Source organism: Rhinolophus ferrumequinum, chromosome 6, assembly GCF_004115265.2.
Source record: "Rhinolophus ferrumequinum isolate MPI-CBG mRhiFer1 chromosome 6, mRhiFer1_v1.p, whole genome shotgun sequence".
Lineage (NCBI taxonomy): Eukaryota > Metazoa > Chordata > Mammalia > Chiroptera > Rhinolophidae > Rhinolophus > Rhinolophus ferrumequinum.
This window is the reverse complement of record NC_046289.1, coordinates 31,166,886-31,193,031: the sequence shown is the minus strand read 5'-3', so window position 1 is coordinate 31,193,031 and position 26,146 is coordinate 31,166,886. Positions and strand designations below refer to the sequence as shown.

The following is a 26,146-nucleotide window of genomic DNA, read 5'->3' as shown; positions in this document are numbered from 1 at the left end:
TCTGGCTTGGGCCTGGGACGCGTGGGGCTGCAGGGCCCAGGTGGTAGAACTGTCCTCAGGTGTCCCCACAGGTCTGTTGGCTCAGGGCCATGAGTGTCTTCTGACCTAGGAGGATGGGCTGGACCTGAAGATGGGTGTACGGAGTCTCTTGAGCTCAAGGGAAGTTCAAAGGCAAGTGGAGCCTCTTCTGGGCAGAAGCAGACAGGGCAGAGCTGGCCTGTGTTCTGTCAGCTGACTGGAATGTTCTGGGGCCACTTCCACAGTCAGGAGAGAGCTGGCTTCTACCAGGCAAGTCTCGGGTTCTGACGTGGAGTAGCCATCAACGTCCTGGAGTAAGTCAGGAGACCCAGGTGTTGGTCCCAGCCCTGCCATTAACTAGCTGGACCACCTACACTCTTGCTTTTCCCTCACCTGGAAGTTGAAGGAGGTGGGTGATTCGCTGTGCCTCAAACTCTGACTCAGACTTTTCAGCGGGTGGGGCCTGGGATGTTGTAGCAAATCCTTTCCCCAGGTGATCCTTACACAACCATCGGAGTCTGTCTGGGAACCTCGGGCTTCCCCTTAGAATTATCAGTGGACCTTTTGAGAAATGGCTATGCCGACATTCCATCCACCCAGACCAAATGAAACGTCCCCTTTGGAGATGAACCCCAGGCCTGGCGATTCTAATGTCCAGCCAAGCTCTGTCCCAAGCTTTGGGGAAAGGCCTGCAGCAGGCCCCCGAGAAAGCTTTTCTCGGTCTCAGGTGAGGTTCAGGGCCTGGGTGCTGGCAGAGTTGTCCCATAAGATTCTCCGGGATAAGTCAGCCTGGCTGTCCCTGTGTCTCCCCGGTGGTCTTGTGAACACAGCTCCCTCCTTGCTCACTCAACTAGTATTCCTTGGCCCAGTTCAAAGGGAAACAAGCCTTGTCAAATAAGAAATGGAGAGAAATACGGAGCGTTATTGATTTATTAGAAAAACTAGTAAATGGGTTTCCTTCGTTTGGTGGAAGCACGTTTGAGCAGGTGGAGGACAGATGGTATGGTCTGTGCTCAACAGGGTTGCAGTTCTCTGCAGCCCCCTCCTCCCTGAGCTTGCTTGTTCAAGAGATGGAGCCACGTGGTCCCCTGGACCTCTGCCCCCTCCCGCAGAAGGGAGGAGGGGGACCTAGGACTGGCCACGACGACCCCAGCTGCCCTCTGATAGGCAGGAAAGAAGAGTGGAGTGGTGGGGAGTTGAGCCCTCCACAGGCCTCCTGGTATGGGTACTGGGGGGGAGGGAAGCCCGAGAAGCCTCCACGCCCCCGCCGGCCAGTCAGCTGAGGCCAGGGCAAGGAGAGGGAAGGAGGCTACCTGACCACGTCCAGAAAGCTTCCTCTAAACTGCCCTGGGAGGAAGCCTGTTGTGCTGGTGTGGACTGGAGCTTGTCAACCTAGTTTGGGAGCACTGTTAAAGAAAAGACTGCAGAGTAGAAAATGGAAGGAAGAAAAAAAGAGACCTTGCCAGGGCACCAGGGGCTTAGCCCCCATGTGGCACAGGCTCCCCAAGCTGGGCGCTTGCAATTTCAGTTCAGTTGGTTGAGGGTCTTGGGTCTTGTGTGACATGGGAGGGATGTGGGAGAAGGTGACAATAGATGGAGGGTCACATGCAGCTTGCTGCCCGTGACCAGTCCCGGGGACCTGGGTGGTGACGTCCTAGCGCTTCCTTTGGGGCCCTTTCATTCTTGGGACTGTGGAGTAGCCTGTTGGAGATTCCTCACTCAGGTGCTACTTTGGCACACGTGGAGGGGGAGGGTGGCTCCTGTCCCTGGCCTCCTTCACGACTGGCCTGGGGAAGCCGTGGAGAGACACTCTTGCCACCACCTACCCTTCAGCAAGGAACATGCTCTCTGCCCTGGAGCAGGACATACCCTTAGATGCACCAGAGACTTTATTGCCAGGTGAGTAGTGATCTTACTGCCTCCTGCCTTGGTTCCCCCAAGTGTCGAAAGAGACTGGTGAATGGTCTATACTAGGTTCCCTGTAGGTACAAAGAGGGCCATAGGGTTAGGTGTACAGAGGCCAAATGAAGCCCCTGGCTACAGAGGTGGGACCACCTGATCTGGAGATGTCAGGTGCCATCAGAGAAATTCCCTCCCGTGGTTCCTGTCTGCTGAATTCAACTTCACCTTGATACTCGAGATGTGCCTGCACTCAGGGCTCCTGGGAAGGTCTAGTAACTCTCCCTCTCCCTGTGGTTTCTGCCCGAGCCTCATCCACTTCTGGAGGAATCATCTCAGTGTCTCTAAGGCTCCTTCCCATGGGGAAGGTGATGGAAATAGCAGCTGCAGGCCCAGGGACCTTTATAACCTCCCCAGGAGAAATGCCTACTGCTCCCAACCTGAGCCTTCTGTGGGAACCTACCCCCAGTTAAGATGCTGGGCTGGAGCTGTATTGCTTTCAAAGAGGAGTGGAAAAATCCTTGTGGAATGAATGCTGTCTTCCCCACAGACGTCTGACCCTAGAGCATGGGGAAGGCTGTTCCTGCGGATCTAGGTTGCAGGGCCCCTTTGCTGTGCTTGGGTGGGGGTTGGGGGGTTAGCCACATGGGTGAGTTCTGCACCCATGGGGCGTCAGGAGAAGCTGAGCAAGGGCTGCCATACCATGGCTTTGGGCTCAGCATTTGTCCCAGCTGCCCAGGGGTTGAGTTATGTGGGTGGTAATACCCAGGTATGGATATGTTTGTCACCCCAGGGTGATAGGTCATGCACTTGGCTGTCTGTCCAGCCAGTACCCTCCAATGGTACCAGATGCAGACAATACACATTGGGAATTTGGCTTTGGGATGCTTTACTCCAGGTGCTGGGCTCTCCATCTTGTATCTGGGGACTGGACTGTCTCATTAAGGGGTCCCGGGTCTCAGTCAGATATTGCTGGTTCAGCTGCTACTGGGGGTGGGGCAGAGTGGAGAGGCAGCGCCTTAGGCAGTGTCAGGACCCATCTACCTCCTTCAGGTCTAAGCCTGAGCGCCAAGCTCTAACTTCAGTTTTAAAAGGAACGACTGGAGAGCTTGCTCATCCTCCATTCTGTCACCTATGGTGGTAGCGAAGGGTGCTGGAAGGACCAGGAGGTGCCTTGCACTAAGGACCCACCGGCCTTGGAGCGTGTCCCCTTTTTTTTGGTGGGAGGAGGAGGGATGTGGTGGCCCCTGAGGTGAGTCCCAGTTCTGAGGAAGCCCAGGGAGGCCCGTGATGTCCCTCAGTCCCCACAGCCCTTTTCCCAGAGGCAGGGCCCTGTGGGCCCACCCGAAGGCTCCTTCCTCACGCCCCAGGAGCGGCTCAGGCATTTCCAGTGTCCTCTTCCCTTTCCCTTTCCCTGGCTGCACCCAAGTGGGAAATGACCGCAAACAAGACTCGCTGTGGGGGTGGGCAACGCTGGAGGAACCCCATCTGCTTTCTCCAGCTTTCAAGGGAGTTGGGGCGCTGGTGTGACCTTAGCCCAGGAGGTGGGGAGAGGAGGGCATGTGCCTTGGAAAACCGTTTTCCTGCCCCCGGGACGGGAGGCCCCAGGGCCCCTGTGGAACTAGGAGCCCCTGTCCCTGTAGTCGCTCTGTGGAAGGTGGGGAGCAGACATCGGCCGGGTGGGCGAAGGCAGCGATTGCAGTGCAGCGTGGGCTCCGGAGCCTGGCCCGGCAACACGGAGCAGGCAGGCAGCAGGCAGCGGGCGGCAGGCGGGAGGAGGACCGGGTGGTGGCTGAGGTCAGGGCCACAGGCACCCCGGCCAGTCCCGGGCAGCCGAGGGAGGCACTGCGGCACCCGCAGCCCGGCTCCGCCTGTGGGGCACCGTGAGAGGCTACTTCTTTTTGGGGAAGAAGCTGAATCTCTTCTCCTTGTCTTTTTTGCCGAGGTTTACATCAGGGCCGGCGTTGGAGGGCAGGGGCAGGCTCTGGGCCTTGACGCGGATGCTCTGGGACTCGTTGATGGCGGTACTCACACCCTGCAGCCAGGACAGCATCTCCTCCTGCAGGGCAGGAGGGTCAGAGCCCCGCGCCTCCCAGGGCCCCGCAAAGGATGGGGCGGGCTGCCCTAGGACCGCCCATTCTGAAAGAGCCTTGAGGTCCAATGGCTTGGGTCTCCTTCACCTGCCCTTTTGTTAGCAGGGGTCTGGGCGCGGCTGCCCTGCACTTACCTCATCCTTGCCATGGAAGAGCCACTCACTGCCATTGCTCAACCTAGGAAGACAAAGGGTTTCCCGCCATGTGGTCACCTTTGGAGCCCTCTACCTGGGCAGAGGGCTGGCTCTGACGCCACAGAACCTTCTGAGAGGTAAAAACCCAGACCATCAGCCTCTTTGATTTGAAAATCCCCTGAGGGACAATTCAGCCCTGGAGCTGGTCCCATGTGGTGGGCCCCTGTCCAGCCACTAATGCAAATGAAGCCACCAGGACAGGCAGTGGACGGGAGGGACCTCACCTCAGCTTGAAGACATGCTTCTTCTTCTTGTACTTGGCAGCGATCTCACAGACGGCATGTCTCAGGGCCAGGGGCTCCTCCCCGTGGTAGGGCGCCCCCAGGGCCACGTTCTTGGCATCTTTGTAAAAGGTCAGCTCGCTGTTCCTGAGCACACAGTACAGGTTGTTCCAGGACCTGTGAAGATGAAGACAGCCCTGTTACAGCGTCTCTGTAATCAGTTCCCACAGCTATGCCTCATTTTCATTACGTCACTTTTGCCTTGATAAATACTAATACACTTTACTGAGAAAAAAAAAGGAAATAAAAATCATGTAATTCTACTACCAAAAGTTAACTATTGTTAACATTTTATGTATTTCTTTCTAGTCTTTTTTCTATTCACATATATAGCTTAAATTGGATTATACAGTATATCCAATTTTATGTCCTGCTTTGAAGCCTAACACTGTATTACGACTATTTCCCCATATCCTCAAATATTTCTTGAAAGTAATTTTGAATAGCTCTATGGTATCCCATCAATAACCCCTTTATTGGTGGACCTTGTGATACTGGACATTTAAATAGCACAATTTAAATAATGTGATAAACATTCTTGTGCATAAATCTTTGACTGCAACTCCTGTAACTCTGATCTTACCTTGACATACATTTCTAGAAGTAGAATTATTAAGTCTAAGACAAACAGTGTAAACTTTTCAAAGCATTTCCACATCCATTAGCGTATTTGATTCTCACTATAGAACTGTGAAGTGAATAGAGCAGGATTTTGTTCTGCTGGTTGTTTTTTGTTTTGTTGATGATATATGCCCACTATATACTAGCACTTTCTAAAGAAACATATTTGTGCAAACGAAGGCTCATTTGACCTGTATGTTTGGTGACTACCGGCTTATAAGCTAAGGTGTGGGCTAACCTGAGCTCCTTCACCGACAAATGGGAACATGTTGCATTTTCACAGTATTGAAAGCAGAGAAATATTAAGCTTTTCTTCCTTCTTCCTCCTCTTTTTTCCTTCTTCCTCCCTCCTTTTGGAGGGCGGGAAGGTAGAGAACTAGTCAGGCACTTAGGGAGGAAGGACTGGCAGGTCGGAGAGAGCACGTGACCTGCACAAGGCTGGTCACTTTACAAAGCCAGGCTTTGTGACGCTCAGCTTGGAGCTCTTTCCTCTAGCCCTCACCACCTTCCTTGAGCTTATAGCAAGTAAGGCAGTTGCTAAGAAGGAGCTGGGTCTTGGAGTAAAATCCTGCCTTGAACAAATGACTTAACCTCTCTGAGACTCTTTCCCTGTCTGGAAAATGGAAACCTCATTACAGGGTGGTTGTGAAGATTTTGTCAGTCCTAATATAATGCCTGGCACATAGTAGGTGCTCAATAAATGCTAGTTTCCTCTTTCCTGGTAGACTCTTCATATAAACAATAAACCTCTTCAGGGCAGCGGGTGCCCCCAAATATTTTGGAATTTGAATTAGCTTTGGCGTGGTCCCCTGGACAGTCTCTGTACGCTGCCAGTTGGCTCTGGGAATCTGACTGGCTCTAACCTCTTGATGCTGCCCTGTTTCCCTGGACCCTGGACTGCTGCCTGAAGGCAGAGGCCCTCAGGGACCTTGGGTAGAGGCATCCCTGGATGGACCAAACCCACAGACATGACTGCCTCAGGGTCAGGCAAGGACATGACCTTTGGATGAATTCCTCAAGGTCACAGTCACGGTATGACAGCACGGGGAAGAACCTCCAGAAAGCACCAGTGTCAACCCCACTCTTCCTCTCTATTTCACAGCTGGGAAAACTGAGGCTCAGATTGGTTAAAACATGGGCCTCGGTCAAGGGTATGTTCTTAGTGCCAAGAGTGACCTCCCTGTTGTTACCCAGCCCTGGGATAAGAACAACAGTGTTGTCTGAGTTCCTGCTCTGTACCAGGCAGGGTACCAAAGAGGCATGCTAGCATCATCACCCCCATCTGACAAATGGGGAAACTAACTCAGGCTGAGTAACTTGTACAAGACCATAGGATGCGAACTTGGGACCAGAACTTAAGCTACGCTTTCCCCATCATGCCAAGCAACCCCTGGGCTGGCCCAGAGGTGTGCCCAGGAGCTCTCAAGACTAGAGGCAGAGGGTACCCTCTCCAACACATACCCACATTGCCGAGGCTCCCACGCACCTGTTGGATGCCTTCTTGTTGGGCCCCTCCAGGTCGTGCTTGCGGCCCAAGTAGCCCTCCATCTGCACGCTGTGCCCGTGGTCCCGCTGGGCCGGCAGCGTTGTAGGCTCATCACCCTCACTCAGAGGCGTGTGCAGGACCTTACAGAGAGGCTCGGTGGCGGGCCTCTCATCCCCACCGCATTTCTCCTCCTGTCCTTCCTCACGCGGCCCCAGCGGCGGTGGTGGCTGCAGGTCCTGAGGCCACTGCCTCTCTTCTTCCCCCTGCTCAGGGGCACATGGGAGGAGCACACCTTGCTGGGGGTTCTGCCCCAGGGATGACTACTCAGCAGAAATGGGAAGCCAGCAGGCCCCCACCTGGCCTGCTTCACTAGGCTCGGTCCACATCTCTGGCTCCATTGCCAACCCCCACCCCCTGCAATCTAACAGCAACAGGTTCTTAGCGTGAGCTGAAGGGGCCTGAGTGATGATCCCATCAGGGGACAGAGTTCCAGTGCAGCAGGCAAAGCCCCAGCTCAGCCCGGCCCCAGGCCCCTACCCCTACTTCAGCCACATACTCCAAATCCAGCTGAGTTCTGTGTGGGCTCCCGCAAGATTTCCTATGAAGAAAGGGGTCTGCTGCTAAGACAGGTTTGAAAAACACTAGTACGAGCTAGGATGTTGAATGGAAACTCTTCTGTTGCCTTCCACTTGTGTCTAAAGCCTCAAAGCTAAAGGCACCAAGCCCTATGTTTCCCACATGACCTTAAAAAGGGAGGACCCAGACTGACTGGTGCTGCTGCCATCATTTAACAGGGATTTGTTGGACGAGGACAGTGGTTGCTAAACTTGGCTGCCTTTTCCAATAATAACCTGGGGGCTTTAACAATATACCCAGACCCAACCCTCAAGATGTTGCATTAACTGGCCTGGATTGGGGTTAGCACTTTGCTATTTCTTAATAAGCTTTTCACGCACTCTCACGTGCAGTGGGGTTGACAATCACCTGTAAGGAGTCACCGCCCCCGGGCCAGGCTGTGGCTGCATCGCCCTGCATCCCGCCCAAGCTGAGTGAGGGGCCTCCAGTGGAACCACACGCTGTATGTCAGGTGCTCATGATAAGAGGAAGTGGGCCTCCCATTCCCCAGCTGGTACCGCCTTCTGCAGAGGGCTTGCTGATCTGCCCTTGTGCCTGCCGCAGCAAAGGAAAGAGGGCAGGGCAGATTGCGGCAGCAAGGGACAGCCAGCCTCCCACTGTCAGGTGGGGCAAGAACGGGGAGGTCTCCTATGTGCCAAGTGAGCACCATGGAAGGCAGTCTAGCTTGAACCTTATGGCCACAACCCTGTCTCACAGGCCTGACCTGCTGGAGGCCTTGCAGCACTAGGTGGGAAGGGTCCTCCAGGCCCCCAAGCAGGCCACGTCTGGAAGGATGCCTGAAGTACCAAGACCAAGGGCATCGACAGCTGAGGAGGGCCAGGGCCACCCTGGAGAGTGGAGACTGCCCCCTTTTCTGCTCCCAGTCCAACCACCGAAGATGGAGGGGGGCCCAGAAGAGTGTTGGGGAGGAGCCAGAACAGACCCTGTGCTCCCCATTGTGGGTCCGTTAGACATGGGCAAACCCGAAATAGAGGAATTGATGGATGATGGACGGATGTAGGCCCCATATTGGACACCAGATTGAAGCTTCAAACTGAAACAGACTGGGGAGACTTAACAGCTAAAATTGACCAAGGTCTGCCTAAGATGGCACTAAGGAACGGGAAGGGAGACTCAATGGAGATGTTTGAAGACAGTGCTTGGAAGATAAGTAAAGCTGGTCATATTTGTATCCCATCAAATTAGAATTGTTCAGGGGGCGGTCGGATGGCTCAGTTGGTTAGAACGCCAGCTCTCAACAAGGTTGTTGGTTCAAGATCCCTGCAACTAAAGATTAACAACAGCGACTAGACTTGGAGCTGAGCTGCGCCCTCCACAACTAGATTGAAGGACGAGTTGACTTGGAGCTGATGGGTCCTGGAAAAACACACTGTTCTCCAATATTCCCTAATAAAAATTTTTAAAAAATTAGGACTGTTCAATAAATAGTTATAAATTGGGGTTCCAGTAAGATCTCATTTAAAGAAAGGGTCACATGACTGGAAATTTTTGGAAACCGCTACCCTAGTCTAATACCTTCAATCTATGAGAAAACCTATGCTCAGGTCACGTGACTCATCCAAGATTACACAGCTTATAGGGATTGGAGGCAGTTAAGAGCCTGCATTCCAGAATCAGACAGGCCTGAGTTTTTATCACAGCTGTATCACATCCTTTGCTGTCTTAGAATCCTTTGAGAGCTGTGGTCAGGCCACACTCATCTTTATGCATCTTGCTGTATTTTATCTTCAAGAGTCTGCAATGAGCCAGCATTGGCCACAAGGATTTGAGGGGCCAAAGCCATGCCCAGATCATCCTCTAGCAGGAAGCAAGGGCAGAAGTGGCAAGGAGGCGTCTAGGAGCCGGAGTTTGGGGTCCTTCTGTGGACCCGGTCAGGCCAACCCTCTGACCTGGGTATAAAGGTTAGGGAGGTGAATTATTACAAAAAGTGAAGCCTCTTTTCATCCCTTACCTTTCCAGCTGGCAGCGCTGCTCCTCTCGGTGTGGGCCACAGCCTGCCCCGCCTGCCCTGGGGTCTCAGGAGGACGCCCTGGCAGACACCGGGAGGGAAGTCCGGCAGACCCTCACAGCCACGCGTGCACCTCTCACCCAGCCTCTACCCTCCTGGGACTGGTCTTGCTAAAGACCTATCGGTCCACATTTTCTCCCTGCACTTTCACTTCCATTCTCCTTCCTTTCTGGAACTATCCTCTGAAAATAAAGATGGGTTTTTCCAGGACTGCCTCCCAACAATCTCACCTTTCTTCTGCTTCCTCCTAATGGGTGCCTGACCCACATTCCCTGGCAGCGATATTCAGAGGCCATGGCCAGTGTGATCCAAAGTTAAACGGCTGGTTCATAGGCTGGCTTTGGAAAATGGGGATTTTCTAAAGTGCGCAAAGATTTCTTCTGTGCTCTTGATTATTCACATGAAGGCAACTTAAAATAAACCCTGCTCCCTTTACCCTGAAGGCCAAGGCCTGAGGAGGAGTCAAGAGTGAGGGTAGGAGGTGGAGGTGTTTTGCAGCTGCTGCCCTTTGCAGGGCCCAGGGCTGGCAGGGCTTCTCTTCCTCCTGGCCTGGGGGAAGGGATGCAGATGAGAAAAATGGGGGCATGGTTTAGGCAGAAGGGCTCTCCTTTCCCAGGGGTAAATATGCTTTGTGACATCTTATAAGAGAGAGCTGGGGATGGAGGGGAGAAGGTGACAGTTCTGCTGCTGCCCCCGGAACCATGCTGTTCTCTGCTATGGAGAGTCTGCCTTGCCCAATAGCAGAGGAATTTGGGGACAGCACAGCATGAAAAGTAGGCAATGGCTACTTATGTGGCTGTAGAGACAGGCCAGGTTCTGACAAAAGGCCCTGGATAGATGAGATGGCCTGATGATCTCTTCTACCCATTCTATAAGGCTGAGAGGCCTGCTATTTTCGCTCTCAGGTCATTTGGAAGGTGCACAGATTACACCCACACTGCTGAGGGCTACCCAACCTAGAGACATCACCCAGAGGAGCTGGAGGACCCTCGGAAAGGAGGACCAGCTGCTTGGGGGGAATTCTGGGTGTCAGGCTGGGATGGTCAGGGAGGGATAGTCTTACACTATACGTGGGAGTGACAGCGTGAGGGAGAATGGCCCAGGGTGGGGGTCTGGAATAAGGGGAGGAGCTGCCCGCAGCATGGAGCCAAGTTCTCTGGTTTGGGGGACAGATGGGCAAGGGTGGGGGAGACGTCTAAGAGGGCATGTGCACTGGCTGCTGGGATCATGATATCAGAGAAGGGCAGGTGACAGATGGCATTGGCTGCTGGTTGGGAGGAAAAGGCTCAGACAGGAGAGCCTCTTATAGGATTGCAGTCAAACGGAGAGGCTCCAGCTCCTGAAGGGTGGGGGATGGCCAACTCAGAGTCTGGTAGGCTTGACTTTTTAGGGTCCTGCCTTGCTGGGAAGCTGGCTCGGGCTGGGGTAGCAGGCAGAGGGCTGAGGGTCTCCTCCACAAAGCAGGCTCAGGAAGGGGAGGGGAAATGGGGCAGGATGGGTGCATTTCTCTGGACTGAAGGAATCGGTGTACTTCCAGGCCCAGCCAGCAGGTGGCGGAGGGAATAGCACACAGATGACTAACTCTCCAGTTCCCCCCAGAAAACCTGGTGAGTGACCACAGCGTCTTTTGGGGTTTCTAGAAGATGCTCGGTGAACCCAGATACACTAACAAGAAAAGAAACACAAGTGAGGGGGCTTCTCTATAAAGGAAATGCTGATAAGAACAAGGACGTAAGGATGCAATCCAGAGAGAGACTGTTCCACCTTAGCCACCCAACGATCATGCTCATCTATGTCACAGCAAGGACTCGGCCCAGAGTGTGTGTGCAGGGAACCTCAAGGGAGGGGCACTCCAGGACGTTTGGTTTGGGAGGACTTAGGTAAGGGATGCTAGAATTCATATGGAGGATGCTTCTTTTAAGAGATGAATGTCTGCATGAAGGATGGAGAAAAAAAATTGAAGGGGAAAAATGGAGACTTAAGTAATCACCTACTAGATGCCAGATGTTCTGCATTCTCTCTTCCAATCCTCACACCCTCTCTGAGAGGCAAGTGTCCTCACTACCCCGATTTTACAGATGAGGGAAACGGGGGGTCAGGGAGAACGAGTAACTTGCCCAGAGTCACACAAGTGAGTGGAAGGGTGGTCCCAAACTCTGTGCTCTTCCTGCTGAATTCTGCTGCAAGCGGTGGTACTACTGCTCCAGAGGAAAGTACCTATCTGATGCGGTTCACGATCTAAATGAGACGAGCTCGGCGTATGTAAGACACGTGGCTAATCAGCAGCGTGATCATGGCAGAGCCACCCTGGAAGGGGCCAGGAGCCAGATGAGACCTATTGCTGAGGCCTCGGGGAACCCAACAGCGCTGGGGAACTGCGGGGTGGCCCCCCAGGAAGCTGGCCACTTCTACAGCCGAGAGGTTTACCTTCCCAGCATCTGATGTCTGCGTCCTCCTCCTCTGCGTGAGGGTAAGAGGGGCTGCTGGCAGACAGGTTGGGAAGGCTGTTCAGAAGACACTTGTTTGCAAGAAGAGAGATGGTTTGTTGAGAGCAGCCAAAGAGATGGCAACGTAGAATGAGATAAATGTCTAAAGAAAGGAGAAGTTGCTGAACAGGGGAAAGAGTGGGAGGAGCTGAGGCTGGAGCAGGCAGTGAGGGGTCCCAGGGTTGGTGGTAGGGATGGTGAGGGGCTCTCACGAGAAAAGCGGATCAACACTGTGCTCTAGGGGCTAGCTGAGATGACAACTGGGGAACCAGGGAGGACAACGGATGGGGACAGAGCAAAAGGCCACCAGGTAAAGTGAGGGGAAATGGAGAGGGGAGTGTGCAGGGCCCCCTTGGACAGGGAGGAGACCTGGTCCACCAGCATCATGGGCGACAGAATTAGGCTTTCTGGGGAGCGGTCTTCACCATTCCCACTACTGGTGTGGGCTCTCCTGGTCCCTGCCCTGGAGGAGCTGGTGGCTCGCTTGATCGGCATTAGAAAGACTGAAAAGAGAAGACCCTGCCCCCACCCGGATGCGCCACCCACCTGTGAAATGGGCAGCTTCAAACCCTATTTCTGAGATACCTCCTGTTAACTGCGCCTGTCCCGAGCCCATCAGTTCCTGGGACGCTCTGCAACACAGCTTGGAAGAAAGAACTTGAGAGGGGGCCCCTAGAGCAGCGAGGCCAGGAGGATCGTGTCTGACCAAAGACAGACAGCTGGGCACACCCAGCGCGGGACCAATGTCCAGAAAGAGCCTAGAGCCAGTTTCTCTGGGGAGCCTGGAGTAACAGGGCTCTGGGCCAGACTGCAGGCAGACACAGCCCTGCCACGCTGACTCAGGCATCCTGGGGAGACAAGGACACGCCCAAGTTTAGGGGAAAACTGAACTTCTTTCTTGGCCTGGTCTGCTCACGATTTGCATTCACTGCAAAATGCCTGAAACAGCAACTCAGTTGGGCCTCACAGCGGGAGGGGGAAAGGGATCGGGAGAACTTGCTCAGGCAAGAAGAAACACAGCTGCTGCCTTCACACCCACATCCCTTCCATCCCAGGACGTCAGAGCCCAGTCTCTGGCTGCCGATTAAAGCTCCAGGCTGCCTGCCCAGGAGGCCACTGCTGGGGATGGGGGTGAGGGAGTTGCCCAGGTTTCCAAGGGGCTGACAGCAGCTGGAGCCAGCCAGGCACTGGCTGAAAGATGTCCTGGCTGCAGCCCAGTGTCCACTAAGCCCCTGGGGCACTGGCCCTCACATTCTCCAGTGCCGGTGACTCCCCTGAAGCCACAGAAGCCTCTACGACTATGGAAGGGAGAGGCAAGGGGCCGTCTCGAGACGTCGCAGCTTTGGTGTTCATCCCTAACGAGAAGCCCAGTCCCCTCTCCTAGGAAGCCGGCGGCAGGCAGTCTTGGAAGGTCATGGTCAATGCTGTCTGTGAGCACCTGGGTGAGAGTTTTCCCTGACAACCAGATGAAGGGGCCTGATAATGAATGGCACCCAGGCAGCTGCTTTCTGGAACCCCCTCACACCCTGGAGTCCTGACACATACAGACTGGATCCAGCCTGAGGCTTAGAGGCAGACAGAGCACGAATGCCTCAAACCATTACCCTGAAGACAGACTCTTGCGTGCCACAGCCCCTAGGAGCACCAGGCCTTTTCAGGGATGTCACTTGCGTTGTCACAGCAGCCCCTCTGGGAGAGTTCCTAGCTCAGGCCCCACTGCCCACCACAAAGCCAGGAACAGGCAGAGGGCACAGAAGGTGTCCCAGGGCTGTTGGTGGGGATCCTTAGGTTTGGGGTGACTTGGATCCTTGGCAACACCATTTCTGCTCTGTGAAACCAACCTCAATGTGTCAAACAGTCAATATCTCACCAGCAATGTCACACTGAGGATTCCGAGGCACCCTGAAGATGAGGACCTTAGGGGGACACCCCAGCCCTTCCCAGAGCCACACCCAGGATGAAGGGGAGACACCTAAGGCAGGAGGTGTGGGGGTGAGGGCACCCCAGACAGTGAGAGGACGGGGAATGGCTCAGTCTGCTGCCAGGCTCCCCTCCAGTACCTGGGGCTGCCATCAGAGCACTGACCTTGGCAGGAGCCGAGGTCGAACCCTGCCTCTCTTCCCCAAACGGGGACAAAGGCAAACACCCCAACCCTTTGCCTCGTGCTTCCCATCTCCGGCCTCACACCCACTGGCACCTGACAAACACGAACCAGGTTCCCTAGAGCTACAGAGGCGAGGAAAAGAAAGTCGAGAAAACCACCTTTTCCCCACCCCTCCCTTTATTCAGGAACGTTGTTGACATTCAGGAATGTTCTGGACTTTTTGTAATCCCGCAGAAGGATCTTTGTAAGACAAAGAGACCCAGGAAGATGAGGGGGCTTGTCTAAAATCATGTGGGAAGGTTCCTGCAGAATTCAGGACTAGAACCCAACGTCCTGACTTGCAGGCCAGGAGCCTGGCCTGTTACAATGCCTTGTTTCTGCCTGGCCTCACACATACTTACACACTTACCTGTGTGCTGGGACTGGTTTTTACCAGAACATGCTCCAACGGGGAAAGGGAAGAGGTGAGGGAGGCAAAGGGTTACACAGTGCTGTGCTTGAGGAAAACAGGGATGCAGGAAGGGCGCTCCCGTCCCTGTGTGTGCACGTGTGTGTGCACACACCCGGGAAGGGGCGGGCCGGGTGGCCGCCTTGTGGTGTGCAGCAGTCTGGACAGGGGTTCAGGTGCCTGGTCCACTCCCGTCTTCCCCCCAAGCAGGAAGCTGGCATGCACTAGTGCTGGGTTTCACATGGAGCAGCACCGCGTGGATCTAGTCTATGGGGCACCGACACCAGACCACACACACGGGACAGCAGGAGAGCCACCATGACCCATGCCTCGCCGACAGAAGGCCCAACAGATAGCCGGCCCTTCCTGGGGGAGGCGTGCGGTTTCTGTAAACGTTTCCCAGCCTGGGTGGGACCCATTCTCCGCTCTTCTCATATCAAAGACCAATCGGGTATCACGCCCTCCCTCAGGGTTTTGTGGGTCCTCATGAAAACTCAACACAGGGCTGAGACAGAAGCAGCAGGAAATGTTTCCATGAGGCCTCGGGCCTGGTGTTCATTGATGCGCCATCTGGTTTCTTCCTGGTACCGGGCACAGGCCAGTTTTCCCATCTGGTGGAGTGGCTGGCTCTCTGAGAAGGGTCTCAAACGTGGGCTCACTCCCTCCTTCCATTGAGATACTCAGGTCCAAGCAGGTTTTATTCCCCCCAAACCCATAGACATTCAGGTGCTGGATGGAGGCGGCTCTGATATACATGTAATTACACTTGCATAGACGTACATGACAAACAATGGATGGAGTCACTCAGGTGGTCACAAAGAAGCCCGCAGACCTGGGACACCACTGCACACAGACACACAGGGATGCACAGCTGAAGCGCGGATGGTGCAGGAGGCAGGAATGTCCCAGCCCCAGTGTCCACAGTCTGTGCCAGCCCCCAAAGTTCTCTCTCCTTCCGGTGAGAGCTGTCACTGGGAAAAAGGGGCTGGGACAAGGTCCACCAGAGACTCCCACATGCGATGATGGGAGCTTCGGAAGGAACTTCTGGGAGAGACTGCTCCAGCGGGAGCCCAGGAATGCCCTCTGCTGGACATGATGGGTGGGTGCAGCTCAGAGAGGGAGGCCTTTGTCCAGGCTGGAGACAGCAGAGGGAGACCGGGAGTGTGCGTGTGCGTGAGAGCGTGAGCCAAGAAGGGTGGGAAGGGCTGAAGGATGCACCTGACAGGGATTCTGCACAGGAAATGCTCACTGTATGTGCACTTTTTCTGGGGTGGATGGTGCACCAGAAAGTCTAACCTAGAATACCAATTTCCCTAAACCCTCAAGGTTCAGGCACGCTCACCTGGTCACCTGGAGAGGTGGGTAATTGCAGTGGTGAAGCCATGCAAGGTACATGCTGAATTCGTGCTTTCTTCTCCATCAGCCACTCCCCAGGGCATCTCCCCTAAACCTGGTTACAGCCTCCCAGGCCCCCTACACAGACCCCAGTCCTTTCAGCTAAGGAACCTCTTCCAGGCCAGGTCCTTAAAGCCATATGCCCAGGCCACTGGCAGCTGGTCAGTCTTAGTCCACTCCCGAGCCCCCCTCCGCCACACACCCTCTTTTTCTACAAGTTGGGGGATGGGGCCTGCGACCTAAAGCCCTGAGGCTCTCCCACACTCCTACAGGGCGCCTCAAGTCTGTTCTTGCCTCAGAACCAGTGCCCAGTCCAAACTCAGTTCCTTATCCTGACCCGTGGGCATCAGGCCAGGAAGGTGCAAAGGGAGGGGCTCTGCTTCAGAGGGAAGAATCAGCTGGAGGGGAGGGTGTCCCAGAACGCCCGTGGTCGCAGCCAGCAAGACTGTGCCGTCTATCTGTGGGGGGGTGGGTGGGGGGTCTGAGTGTGTGTGTGTGTGTGTGTGTGTGTAAGTGTGTGTGTGTGTGTGTGAGAGAGAGAGAGAGACTGTGAAGGATGAGGAGGAAAAATGGAAACCAGGATGGTGTATAAAAATGAATCATCTCCGTATAAACTGTTTCCCTTGATGTGGATGGGGATGTATTTACACAAGAAAATTTATTAGACTCGATCAAACCAAACTAAGAGAATCATGTCAATGGGCTGGCATGTCAGTGTCCTCGGGGTTGAAGGGAGGAGGGGACTTAGTCTAGGAATTAAGAGAACCTAAGTGGAAAATGCAGACTGAGCTGAAGGAGGAGTCTGGGGATGGGACTGCGTGTGCCTGTCCTCGCCTTCTGCCCCCACCGACCGAGCCTAGTAGGGGTGAGCTGGTTCTGGCAGCAACGACTCCCAGGAACTAGACAAGTGGGACAGGAAACTGACCGGGGACGTTCTCTCGGTGGCTGCCCGGTGGGGAGCTCGGGGACCTTCCCCTGCTGTCTCGCCTTCCTCCTCTTGAGGCCTACGGAACACACAGGCCCTCTTTAGAAACAAGCATCTCGCTGAGGCCAGTGCCTTCCCCAAGGCCTTGCTCCCCCAACCCCCTCTCGGGCGCACAGGCCCAGTGTCTTCCCGTGTCCAGGTCTCGCAGCAGCCTGGCAGGCACTCAGCAAGCAGATGCTTGATGTGGCCTCACTTTCCAGTTAAGGCAGATACTTCAGAAATGGACACGGTTCTGTGCAGAACATTCTCTGGGGCACATGGTCAGGTGGCTCCCAGAGCGGGGGAGGTGATTCTGCAGCCATGGCTCTCTACCGGGTTCTGCCCGCACCATGATTTGGGATTAACAAAAGCAGGGTTTCCAGGCGGGAATTCCCCTCCGTTCTCAGGAGACTTTTTCGCTTTCCCGTTTCCGAATCCCAAGATATAAACTATTTTCCATTCCCCACGATGAATCGTTTCCACAAAGTTAAGGGCCGATACTACCAACCACCTGGGTTCAAGGAGCCGATTTTCCTGATTTCCCGACCAACTTTTCTCGGGATTCAGGAATGGGAAAGTGAAAAAAATTCCTGAGAACAGGTGGGAATTCCCGCCTGGAAATCCTAAACAAAAGCTCCTCTCTGCCTGCAAGCTTCAGACACTCCAAATTTCTCTAACCCCTGGTCAAGGTGTGAGAGGTCACATGGTTAAAATGTCAGGGGGCTGTTTCTGATTAAAAGTACCCTCCCCTCCTGCTCCCCACTCATCACCCTTGGGAGAGTGCTCCAGCTAAGCCCACCGCCACCCCCGACCCCCTCACACTCACCCAGTCTCCTCCTCAGGTCTCTCCAGGATTTGGCGTTCCTTTAGCTCAAGCTAGGGGAGGAAAGGCCAAGGGGGTCAGAGCAGCCAGGAAAGGGAGCTTGCTCTCAGACACCTTTCTCTAAAGGGGGCTCCCTGTACCCAACACATCCTGGTATGTGTTCCTTTTGCCATTATCCTTTTTTGTCTTTTGGTTCAAAAGTCAGTACTTTCTACCACTTGTACTTCTTTCCCCCCTCGCCAAGCCTCTTACACTGTCCATAGGCCCCTAATAACGGCTACGAGTTCCTTACTTGAGGTAGCCCCCTCAAGGCGTGGCCGCCCACTGCCCCAGCTTTCTGCTCACCGTGGTGGGTTTCTCCAGGGCAGCAAAGCGCTCTGCCCAGGTGGCTGTGGATTTCTCAAAAGCCTCATGCCTCTTGATGAGCTTCTCCACGCTGTCCACCGTGTGTCCAAAGTCCCGGCTGGCCAGGTAGGGCTCCTGGGCAATCAGCCACGCTTCGGCCACGGAGGCATCCCGAGAGAACTGGCATACTTCCAGCACTGCCATGGAGAACAAGACACAAGCCCCCCCACAGGCCCAGGGGTCTGTCAGCACCCAGCGGTCCGCTCCTGCTGGGACCTCGGGCCGCTCAGCCCACCCACACGGAGCAGGCGGACAGGGAGGGGGCCGCACAGGTGTCACTGAACTGTGTGGACACTGCTCATTGGTGACCTGCTGCCTGAGGCCACCACTTCCCCACACTGGGCCCCTATATCATCTCCATCGATTCTGGTATTTTAAGAAAACGTTAATTAGAACAAACTCCATTTTAAAAATATGTAGTTCAGATGTCTTTTTTCTGAGGAGCTGTCTTCTGCCCTGAACACTCTCTGAACACAGCCCTTGGCTGTCTCACAAAATTGTGCACAAGCAGCCATGGGACCAGTCCAGGTCTTCCTGGCTGGCAGCGCCCACCGGAGTGTAGGATAACGCCACCTCCCTAATCTCCAGCTGAGGAGGACACAGCTTCTTACATGCCAGACACGCCTCAGATCAAACACCTGGGATGCACTACAGCCTTCCCGACCCCTCTCCAGGCCGCACTCTGTAGGGATCACAGCCTGGCACGAGGTGGGGGGCAGAGGACAGCAGAGAGTGGGACACTGGCTGGTTAGAACAGGGCTTCCAGCAGCATGTGCATGTAGGTGTTTTGTGGGGACCCCTGAGGCCCTTGGCCCTGGAGCTGTGAGGGCTCTTCTCTGGGCAGTGGTGGAAACTGACCACTTTGTGACACCAGCCCTCCCTGCCCCCACCCCAGCAGGGGTCTGGCCCCTGCCCCTCCAGGTTCCCTGGCTCCCAGGCTGCACTCACAGATGCGGAGCCGCTCCCAGCGGACCTCCCACTTCTCATTCATCTCCTTCCTCCTGGACACCACCTGCTGCAGTTTCTCGCTGATCTGCAGGGAGGAAGAGAGAACAGCTCAGGCTTTGGTAACCCTTCCTGCTGTGTGAGGCAGTGTGCAGAGGGGTCAGGCAAAGAATGCTGAGCTTGGTCACACAAACCTGGCTTCAAGTCTTGTCCCTGCCACTTGCCAGCTGTGCATCCATGGCTAAGTTACTTAACCTCTCTGAGGCACTTGTGCCTCACCTAGGAGGTGGGTGTCACCAATTGCAAAGTATGCACACATGTGGACATTAGGTGTGTCGTAAGCCTGCTCTTTCTACTGAGCAGCCAGCCCCTTGAATGGGTTTGGTATGGCTTTAATCACTGATGCTCCAAGAGGAAAAGAAAGATGAGTCTCCTGGGAAAATCCCTCCCAGGACGCTGTTTGGCCCCACAAAAGTAGGGGTAAAGACAGGGAGAAGGCTCTTTCGGTTCCGCTGTTTCTCTCACCTCCTCGGAGGCCTCGTGCTGTCGCTTCAGCAGGGACTCGCCAAGCTCCAGGCAGGCATTGAAGTTCTTGCTCCGGGTTTCGATCTCTGCCCTGATACCCTGGTGATACTTCATGAGCAGTTCCACTGAGGAGACATCTCTGGGGGCAGGATACAGGGAGTTTGGAGAAGAAGAAAGTGCTTGGTGACTGGCCTGTCTGATGCCAAGTGTTGATCAGAGGGGCCGCTCTCCACCTGCCTGGGATTCTGAGCCCACTCTCTCTCTGCCAGTCTGGTTCCGCCAGGAACACTGATGTCTCCCATTGGTCAGGGGCCATGGGTGGGGGTGCAGAGACCCCCAAAGAAGCCTGGGAATGTTATTTGGCAATAAAAAGGAATGAAGTACTGATATATGCTATAACATGAATGAATCTTGAAAACGGGCTTAAGCGAAAAGAAGCCAGTCAAGGAAGACCACATGTATAATTCTATTCATACGAAAAGTCTAGAGAGACAGAAATGAGATTAGTGGCTGCCAGGGGCTGGGAAAAGTGGGGAATGGGGAGCGATGACTGCTAAGGGGTACAGGGTTTCTTTTTGGGGTAATGAAAATCTTCTAAACTTGTATTGTGATGGTTGTACAACGGCGAATATAAAAAACACCATTGAATGGTATACTATAAAAATTGAATTGTACGGTATGTGAGTGATATCTCAATAAAGAGGTTAAATATAAAAGCCTGAACATCAAAACAAGCACCATAGGGGCAGAGGGACAGAGACAGGCCAGCAATAACGGCTAATATGACACAAAGGGTGTAGAAAGCCCTGATCCCCGTTGAGGCTCTCGCTGCCCATGTGCCTGCCCCTCCACCTCCCATGGGTCACGAGCTCCTTCCTAAGTTTTAGGGGAGTGGCCCCCCATATCCCAGCGCTGGGAGAAGAGTAAAGAGTGAACCGTGTACTTCCACTGACAACCGTGGTCACTGCCCTCACTGGAGAACCTCACTGACAGATGTCTTTCTTGCCACACTCAGGATTCCCTCTACTCTGAAATGGTCGATCCTTCCAGCAGAAGCCAAACCACTCGGTTTCTTCCTGGACCCAGCGCTCAGGAGCCCCTGGGGACTCCTGTGCATTTACACTCCAGGACGGTCCCTCCGGGGAGGAGCCCCATGCGACGCCCTTGTCTGTCAGCCTCTGGGACTAAGTGGCCAAGGAGCGGGGCTGCCTTGAGGACGCGCCCCTCACCTGGGCTTCTCCTGGGTCTCAATCTGCCGGATGATGGTCTCCATCCAGGAGAGGAGGTCTCGGACCATGGTGAAGAAGCGGAATTTGTCTGCCGTGTCCACCAGTTGGGTGCGACGCCCAGCACAGGCATCGAGCAGTGCCTGCCATGCGGCAGACACCTCCTGCTCCTTGTTTTGGATGGCATCTGCCCTCTCCCCAGCGTATGCCGTCTGCAGGCGGGTGGCCACGTCCTGGAACTGCTGAACCTGTGATCAGGCAAACTGGATGTTGTTCCCTAGGCAGATGCATCTTGGGCCCAGGACAGGCGAGGGCGTCTGCCTCCTCCTGGCCTCCCCCCAACCCCCCCCCCCCCCCCCCCCCCCCCCCGCTCAGGGCACTGCTGGAAGGCAGCTCCCACTGGGTGCTGGAGGAGAAGGCTCCTTGCTTTGGCACCTCTGCCGACCCAAGGTGCCCCACCCCCTTGGGCTTTGATCCTCATCAAAGGGGGTTAAGAAGGACTCTATGCTCTTTGATGATCTCAGAAGTACAATAATAAGAGTAACCATGTACTAGGCACTGTTCTAAACACTTTATATTCAGTACTCTCTTCATCTTTACAACAACCTCACAAAAGAGGTCCTGTTTTGGAGATGAGGAAACTGAGGCACAGGGGGCTAACTGATAGGCCCGAGATCACTCACACCGGTGGAGGGGGCAGCTGGGATTAAAGGGGTGCTCCTGAGTCCCTGTTTTTAATGACCCTGCATGCTGCCTCTTCGAGGAAGGGGCTGCACCAGACCCCATGTTTGAGGCTGGCCCCAGGGCAATGAAGCCTCATCTTTGAGACCTCGGGGGACTGTACCTGCCGCAGGGGCTCTGCTGCCTCCAAGGCACAGGAGCCACAGGCCAGGCGGAGAACAAATCCCTAGGATGTCCCCTTCTGGGGGAATAAAGGGCCCTGAACCCCACTTGGTTGTGGCAAGACTACACAAGCAGCCCATCTCTCCTGCTCCACGGGAAGCTGGGTGAGCCACCGGCAGTTGGAACCCCTCACCCCTTCCCTTTCTATCACACTGAACTCTGGAACCCTGTGGATCTGTGGAGGTGTCTCAGGGGGCACCCCAGCGCTGGGAGGAGGGGGATCTAAGCAGATCTTGGGCCCTCCAGCTCCCATGTAGAAATACTGAACAGCCCATGGCTGAGAGCACAGAGTCTAGAGCCAGACTGCCAACCTGCATCCTGGTTCCACGCTTATCTGCTTGTTTCCAGGCACCTTATTTACCCTTTCTACGCCTTGCTTTCCTCATCTATAAAATACAGACAACATTAGTACCCTCCTCAGAGGGCGGCTCGGAGGGTTCGGTGACTACATATATTGTTTAGAACAGTACCTGGTGCTAGAAAAGTGTTACTTTACATACGTGTTATCTGTTTGCTAGTAACATTGCAATACTTTCCATTACCAGCGAAATTACATTTTAAGGTATATTATGCCTGGGGTTTTTGTGAAGATTCAGTGTAAAAAGCTAGAAGCTAAAGATGTCTGCTCCATGCCTTCCTGTCCTGAGCTCTTGCCGCTCTGAGGAGGGGAAATCTCTGGGTGCCTGTTCTAGAGGTTTCCGCCGTGGGAGCCAGGAGAGAACGGAAGGCACCTGAACGCCCAGCAGGTGGAGCTCCCTCTCGAAGGCTGTGTGCACCCGGTGGAAGGACTCGGCGGTGCTGGCATCCAGCCCCACGTCCTCAGGCAGCTCATGGTGCTTGTCGTCGATGAGGCCCAGGATCTCGGCGCCCGTGTAGAAGTAGCGGTGCAGATCGTAGGAGGCGGCCAGCAGCTGCATGCGTGTGTCGATGAGCTCCAGCAGGTCTGCCCACATCTCGTTCAGCCCGTCTTTCCACTCGGCGATGGTGGCCGCCTCTCCGTGGCCCGCGTCGATGAGCCGCTCGATGACGTCATTCACAGTGTCCACTCGTTCCTGCCCGACCGCCCCAGTCTCCCGGGCAAAGTCCCGGAACTTGTCCCGGAGCAGCTGGATGGAAGATAGAGAGAAATTTGGTTACTGGGGGTTCGGGGTGGGTGGTGTCATTGCACTAGCAGACTTCCCCAGGTGACAACTCCCACCACCTGGAGCTGTGCGTTCACACCTTCTCCCAGGAGGCCTGAGTGCCCGCTGCTGTGCCTGCATCTCTGTGCAGCACTTTGCAAATGGCCGGGGTGCATATGTGTCTGAAATGACAGCTCCTGCCTGCATGTACTGCATTAGAGAGAGACAAAGAAAGCAGTTGCCTACTCACAGTAACTTGGTCAAAGTCTTGCCCCATTTCTGGGGATGAAGCCACCAATTCCTTTTCTGTAATCCACTGCTCCAAGTCGTCAGCCTCCCTCTTCAGCTGGAACAGCTGGAACATGTTCTCCAGCTTCCGCCTGCGTTCCTCTGCCATGTCCTTCAGCCTTGCATACTGCTTGTCCACTTGGCCCTGAAGTCTGATGATCTCTTCTCTGGAATTCAAAACAAGAAAGTGCTCAGAGATAGTGACAGAGAACCCAGAGCTGCCAGCTCAGGTCCTCCCGCCCTGTGACAGGGACAGGTGGGTGAGGGAAGCACAGCTTAGGAGAAATGGCAGAGACTTCTCCTGGGGAAGAGTTAGGGAAAGAAAGAACCATCTCTTAGACCATGATGCTTCAAGGGATGATAGACATGTGTTCCCCTTGCTTCCTGCCACTACCCCTCACTCTGGGAAGCCCAGAGAGACAAATGCAAAGTGGGGAACTGCCCCATTATTCTTCCCAGGAGACTGACGGGGCAGGCTGAGAGGGGCTCCAGTAGCAGCAGGCCCTGCTTAGCTCTTCAGGGAGGGAGGGGCAGTACCAGGGGCTCCATCCTTGGGGCTCCTTGGGAGACGCTGGGGTGACTGTTGAGGACCCATAGCTGTGGATACCCTAGAGGCAGCTGAGCACAGGGCCATGACTGGGGGCAGCCTGAAGGGTCTGGCCCAGTGGGCTCCCATTTATGCAGAATCCACACAACTGACCAGTTGAGATGGATACAGGTTTTCTACCTTCACTCATATATAATGGTTTTGCTGAGATACTGTGAGATCCTCAAGTACTTTCTGTACCATAAACAAACAAACAAAAAACAAAGTTAGTCTACAGTGTCTCTTAGCATAGTCTAACTCTTCAAAAGATTTGGAGCTCTTGGTTCACCCAGAAGGTAGTTTTGCTATTCCATTTCCTGATCTTTTTGCAAACCATACCTTATTTGGCCCTGTTTGAAATTACTCACACAAAACCAAGGCATGAAATGGAACTGGGCCAATCAGCAGCCCAGAAAGCAGTTTTCTCAAACCCCCCGTTTTGGGGAAAACTGTTCCTGTTCTCCCACTTGGATCTGCAGGGATCCTGGTCGGTGGGGCCCCTGGCCTGACTCCCAGGACCTGGCCCAGCTGCCCCCATTGGTGCACGCACCCCTCGGGGTGGCCTGCAGACAGCAGACTCTGGGCCCGGCCGGCCAGCTGCTTGATGTTCTTCCCATACTCCTCCACTGCATGCTGCTGCCGCAAATGCCGCTTCAGCATCACGATGGCGCCCTCTTCATCCTAGGATGCAGGGGACCATCAGCCTGAGCTCAGTGAGCTTGGCCGGGCCCAGATTACAGCCCAGCTCCCAAGGTGTCAGGATGGAGGAGAGCCAGGCTCACGGGACACCCACAGGGGACCGTAGACCATCCCTCCTGCCACTCTTGTTCCCAGCAATGCCCACACCCTACCTTCTTCTTGACTGCCCCAATTCTTATTTGATATCTACCCTTCCAGGCCCAGGTACAGCCTTCTGTCCCATGAAAACTTCCTGTATCATTTCAGCTTTTAGAGACCCCCTCGCCTCGCCTCTCACCCCCTCCCACAGCAGTTCATTAGCACAGGACCCATGCCACAAAAAAGGTGAAGAACGCTTGGCTTGGAGCAGATCGAAGTTGGCAGACAGGTTGCCTGGCTGTAGTATGTGAGTGATAGGGGACTGCTCAAGAGATGGGGTGTCCTGAGAAGGAGAGTTCCCCGGACACCGTCCCCCGCCCTCACTCCTCACACACCTGACTTACAGGGCTCCCCACTGACTGCTGCCCCCAGCTCTTCCTCTCATCCTCGGCACCCAGCTTGGCAAACCCAGCCCGAGCCGACCTTGGGGGTCTCATCTGAGATGACGTAGAGCTCCTGCTCGCTGATCCAAGCCTCGGTGTCCCCTGCGTCCAGGTAGTACTGCTGTGCCTCGCTGGCATCCCGCAGGCGCTGTAGCCGTCCAGCTGCTGCCTCCCTCAGCGTGTCCCACGAGCTCTGCAGGTAGCCCAGGCGCTCCTCGATGTCCTGGCAGTCGATCTCTGCCTCTGCCACCAGCTGCTGCCCTCTCTGCAGCACGTCCTCCACCCTCGGTGCATGGCCCACGATCTCGTTTTGCAGCGTCTGTGGCCAGAGCATACGGGCTCAGCGGCGGAGCCTGCAGCAGGCTACCCACGTGACAGCCTGGCACCTCTTGCCCTTCTGCTCAGGGAAGCTAAGGCACAGCAGGTGGCAGCCATAAAAACTGCCCCTGAGCACGTGCCAGGCACTTCACAACATTCTGTTTTCACCGTCCCATCGTCTTCTGAGACAGACACAAAGAAACTGGCACAGAGCAGTTAAGGACCTGGGGGCAGCGAGTGGCAGAGCCGGCATTTGAAGAGTACAGAGCCTGTACTCTTGGCTGCTCCCTAGTCTCCCTGTGTTTCAGCAGAGCCTGACTTCTTCGCTGTACGTGCCAGAGGAAAGGAAAACAATTTTTAAATGGCCTTTTGATATTTTATTTTAGCAGCTTTTGCTCATATAAAGAGTCGACAGCTGCCTCTTGAACAGAGTTTAGGGTTTTGTTCTGTTTTTCCCCCGTTTTCTATTTCTCAAATCTTTTGTGAGCTTTGTATTATTGCTTGTCTGAGCCTTCAGTCAGCACAATGGCATTTTCCTCCCATTCTGGTGACTGGGTCACCTTTTTCTTCAGGGGGCCCTGACCTACGTATGTCACTCCCTTTCTGGGTCCTGGAGGACAGAACCTGGCTGCTTCTTGCTTGTGGGCTCTTGGCTCCTTGCACCTCTCCTCCTTTCCTTCCATGCCTTCCCAAGGCCTTTAACCCCATGTGGAGGGCGGAGGCCAAAGCAGCACACGGGGCAGCACAGTGACCGTCAGCATTTAAAATAGCTAGAACCAGCAACACCCCCATGTCATCTAACTCACTGAAATTCATTTTCACACTTTGTGCTTGGGAACTTGATGCTGACCATTTCCTGTAGTCTGGGCAATCGTATTCAAGCCACCCATGGTGTCAGCTCCATTTGCCTCTACTTTTCCTGAGATCTTATGACCTCAGCAAGGGATTCTAAAAGGTACCACGTTTCCCCGAAAATAAGACCTAGTCGGACAATCAGCTCTAATGCATCTTTTGGAGAAAAAAGTTAATATAAGACCCAGTCTTATATAAGACTGGGTATACTATAACATATAATATAACATGTAACCGGGTGTTATAGTAAAATAAGACTGAGTCTTATATTAATTTTTGCTTCAAAAGACGCATTTTTAGA

General features: G+C 54.5%; 1 protein-coding gene across 1 annotated transcript in view; it reads right to left on the bottom strand.

The window, feature by feature from the left end:
* Positions 1 to 58: 58 nt before the first annotated feature.
* The window catches only part of SPTB (spectrin beta, erythrocytic), a 111,699-nt gene continuing 85,611 nt past the window's right edge, over positions 59 to 26,146 (bottom strand). The window contains exons 23-36 of the mRNA XM_033106850.1: positions 24,716 to 24,994; positions 24,006 to 24,136; positions 22,832 to 23,036; positions 22,192 to 22,566; positions 20,561 to 20,805; positions 19,332 to 19,470; positions 18,810 to 18,894; positions 17,802 to 17,998; positions 17,460 to 17,509; positions 16,595 to 16,673; positions 6,593 to 6,855; positions 4,429 to 4,602; positions 4,145 to 4,187; positions 59 to 3,976 (exon numbers count right to left, since the gene is read on the bottom strand). Coding sequence (XP_032962741.1) covers positions 3,809 to 3,976; positions 4,145 to 4,187; positions 4,429 to 4,602; positions 6,593 to 6,855; positions 16,595 to 16,673; positions 17,460 to 17,509; positions 17,802 to 17,998; positions 18,810 to 18,894; positions 19,332 to 19,470; positions 20,561 to 20,805; positions 22,192 to 22,566; positions 22,832 to 23,036; positions 24,006 to 24,136; positions 24,716 to 24,994 — 2,433 coding nt within the window. The 3' untranslated portion in view covers positions 59 to 3,808. The remainder of the gene's footprint in view (positions 3,977 to 4,144; positions 4,188 to 4,428; positions 4,603 to 6,592; positions 6,856 to 16,594; positions 16,674 to 17,459; positions 17,510 to 17,801; positions 17,999 to 18,809; positions 18,895 to 19,331; positions 19,471 to 20,560; positions 20,806 to 22,191; positions 22,567 to 22,831; positions 23,037 to 24,005; positions 24,137 to 24,715; positions 24,995 to 26,146) is intronic.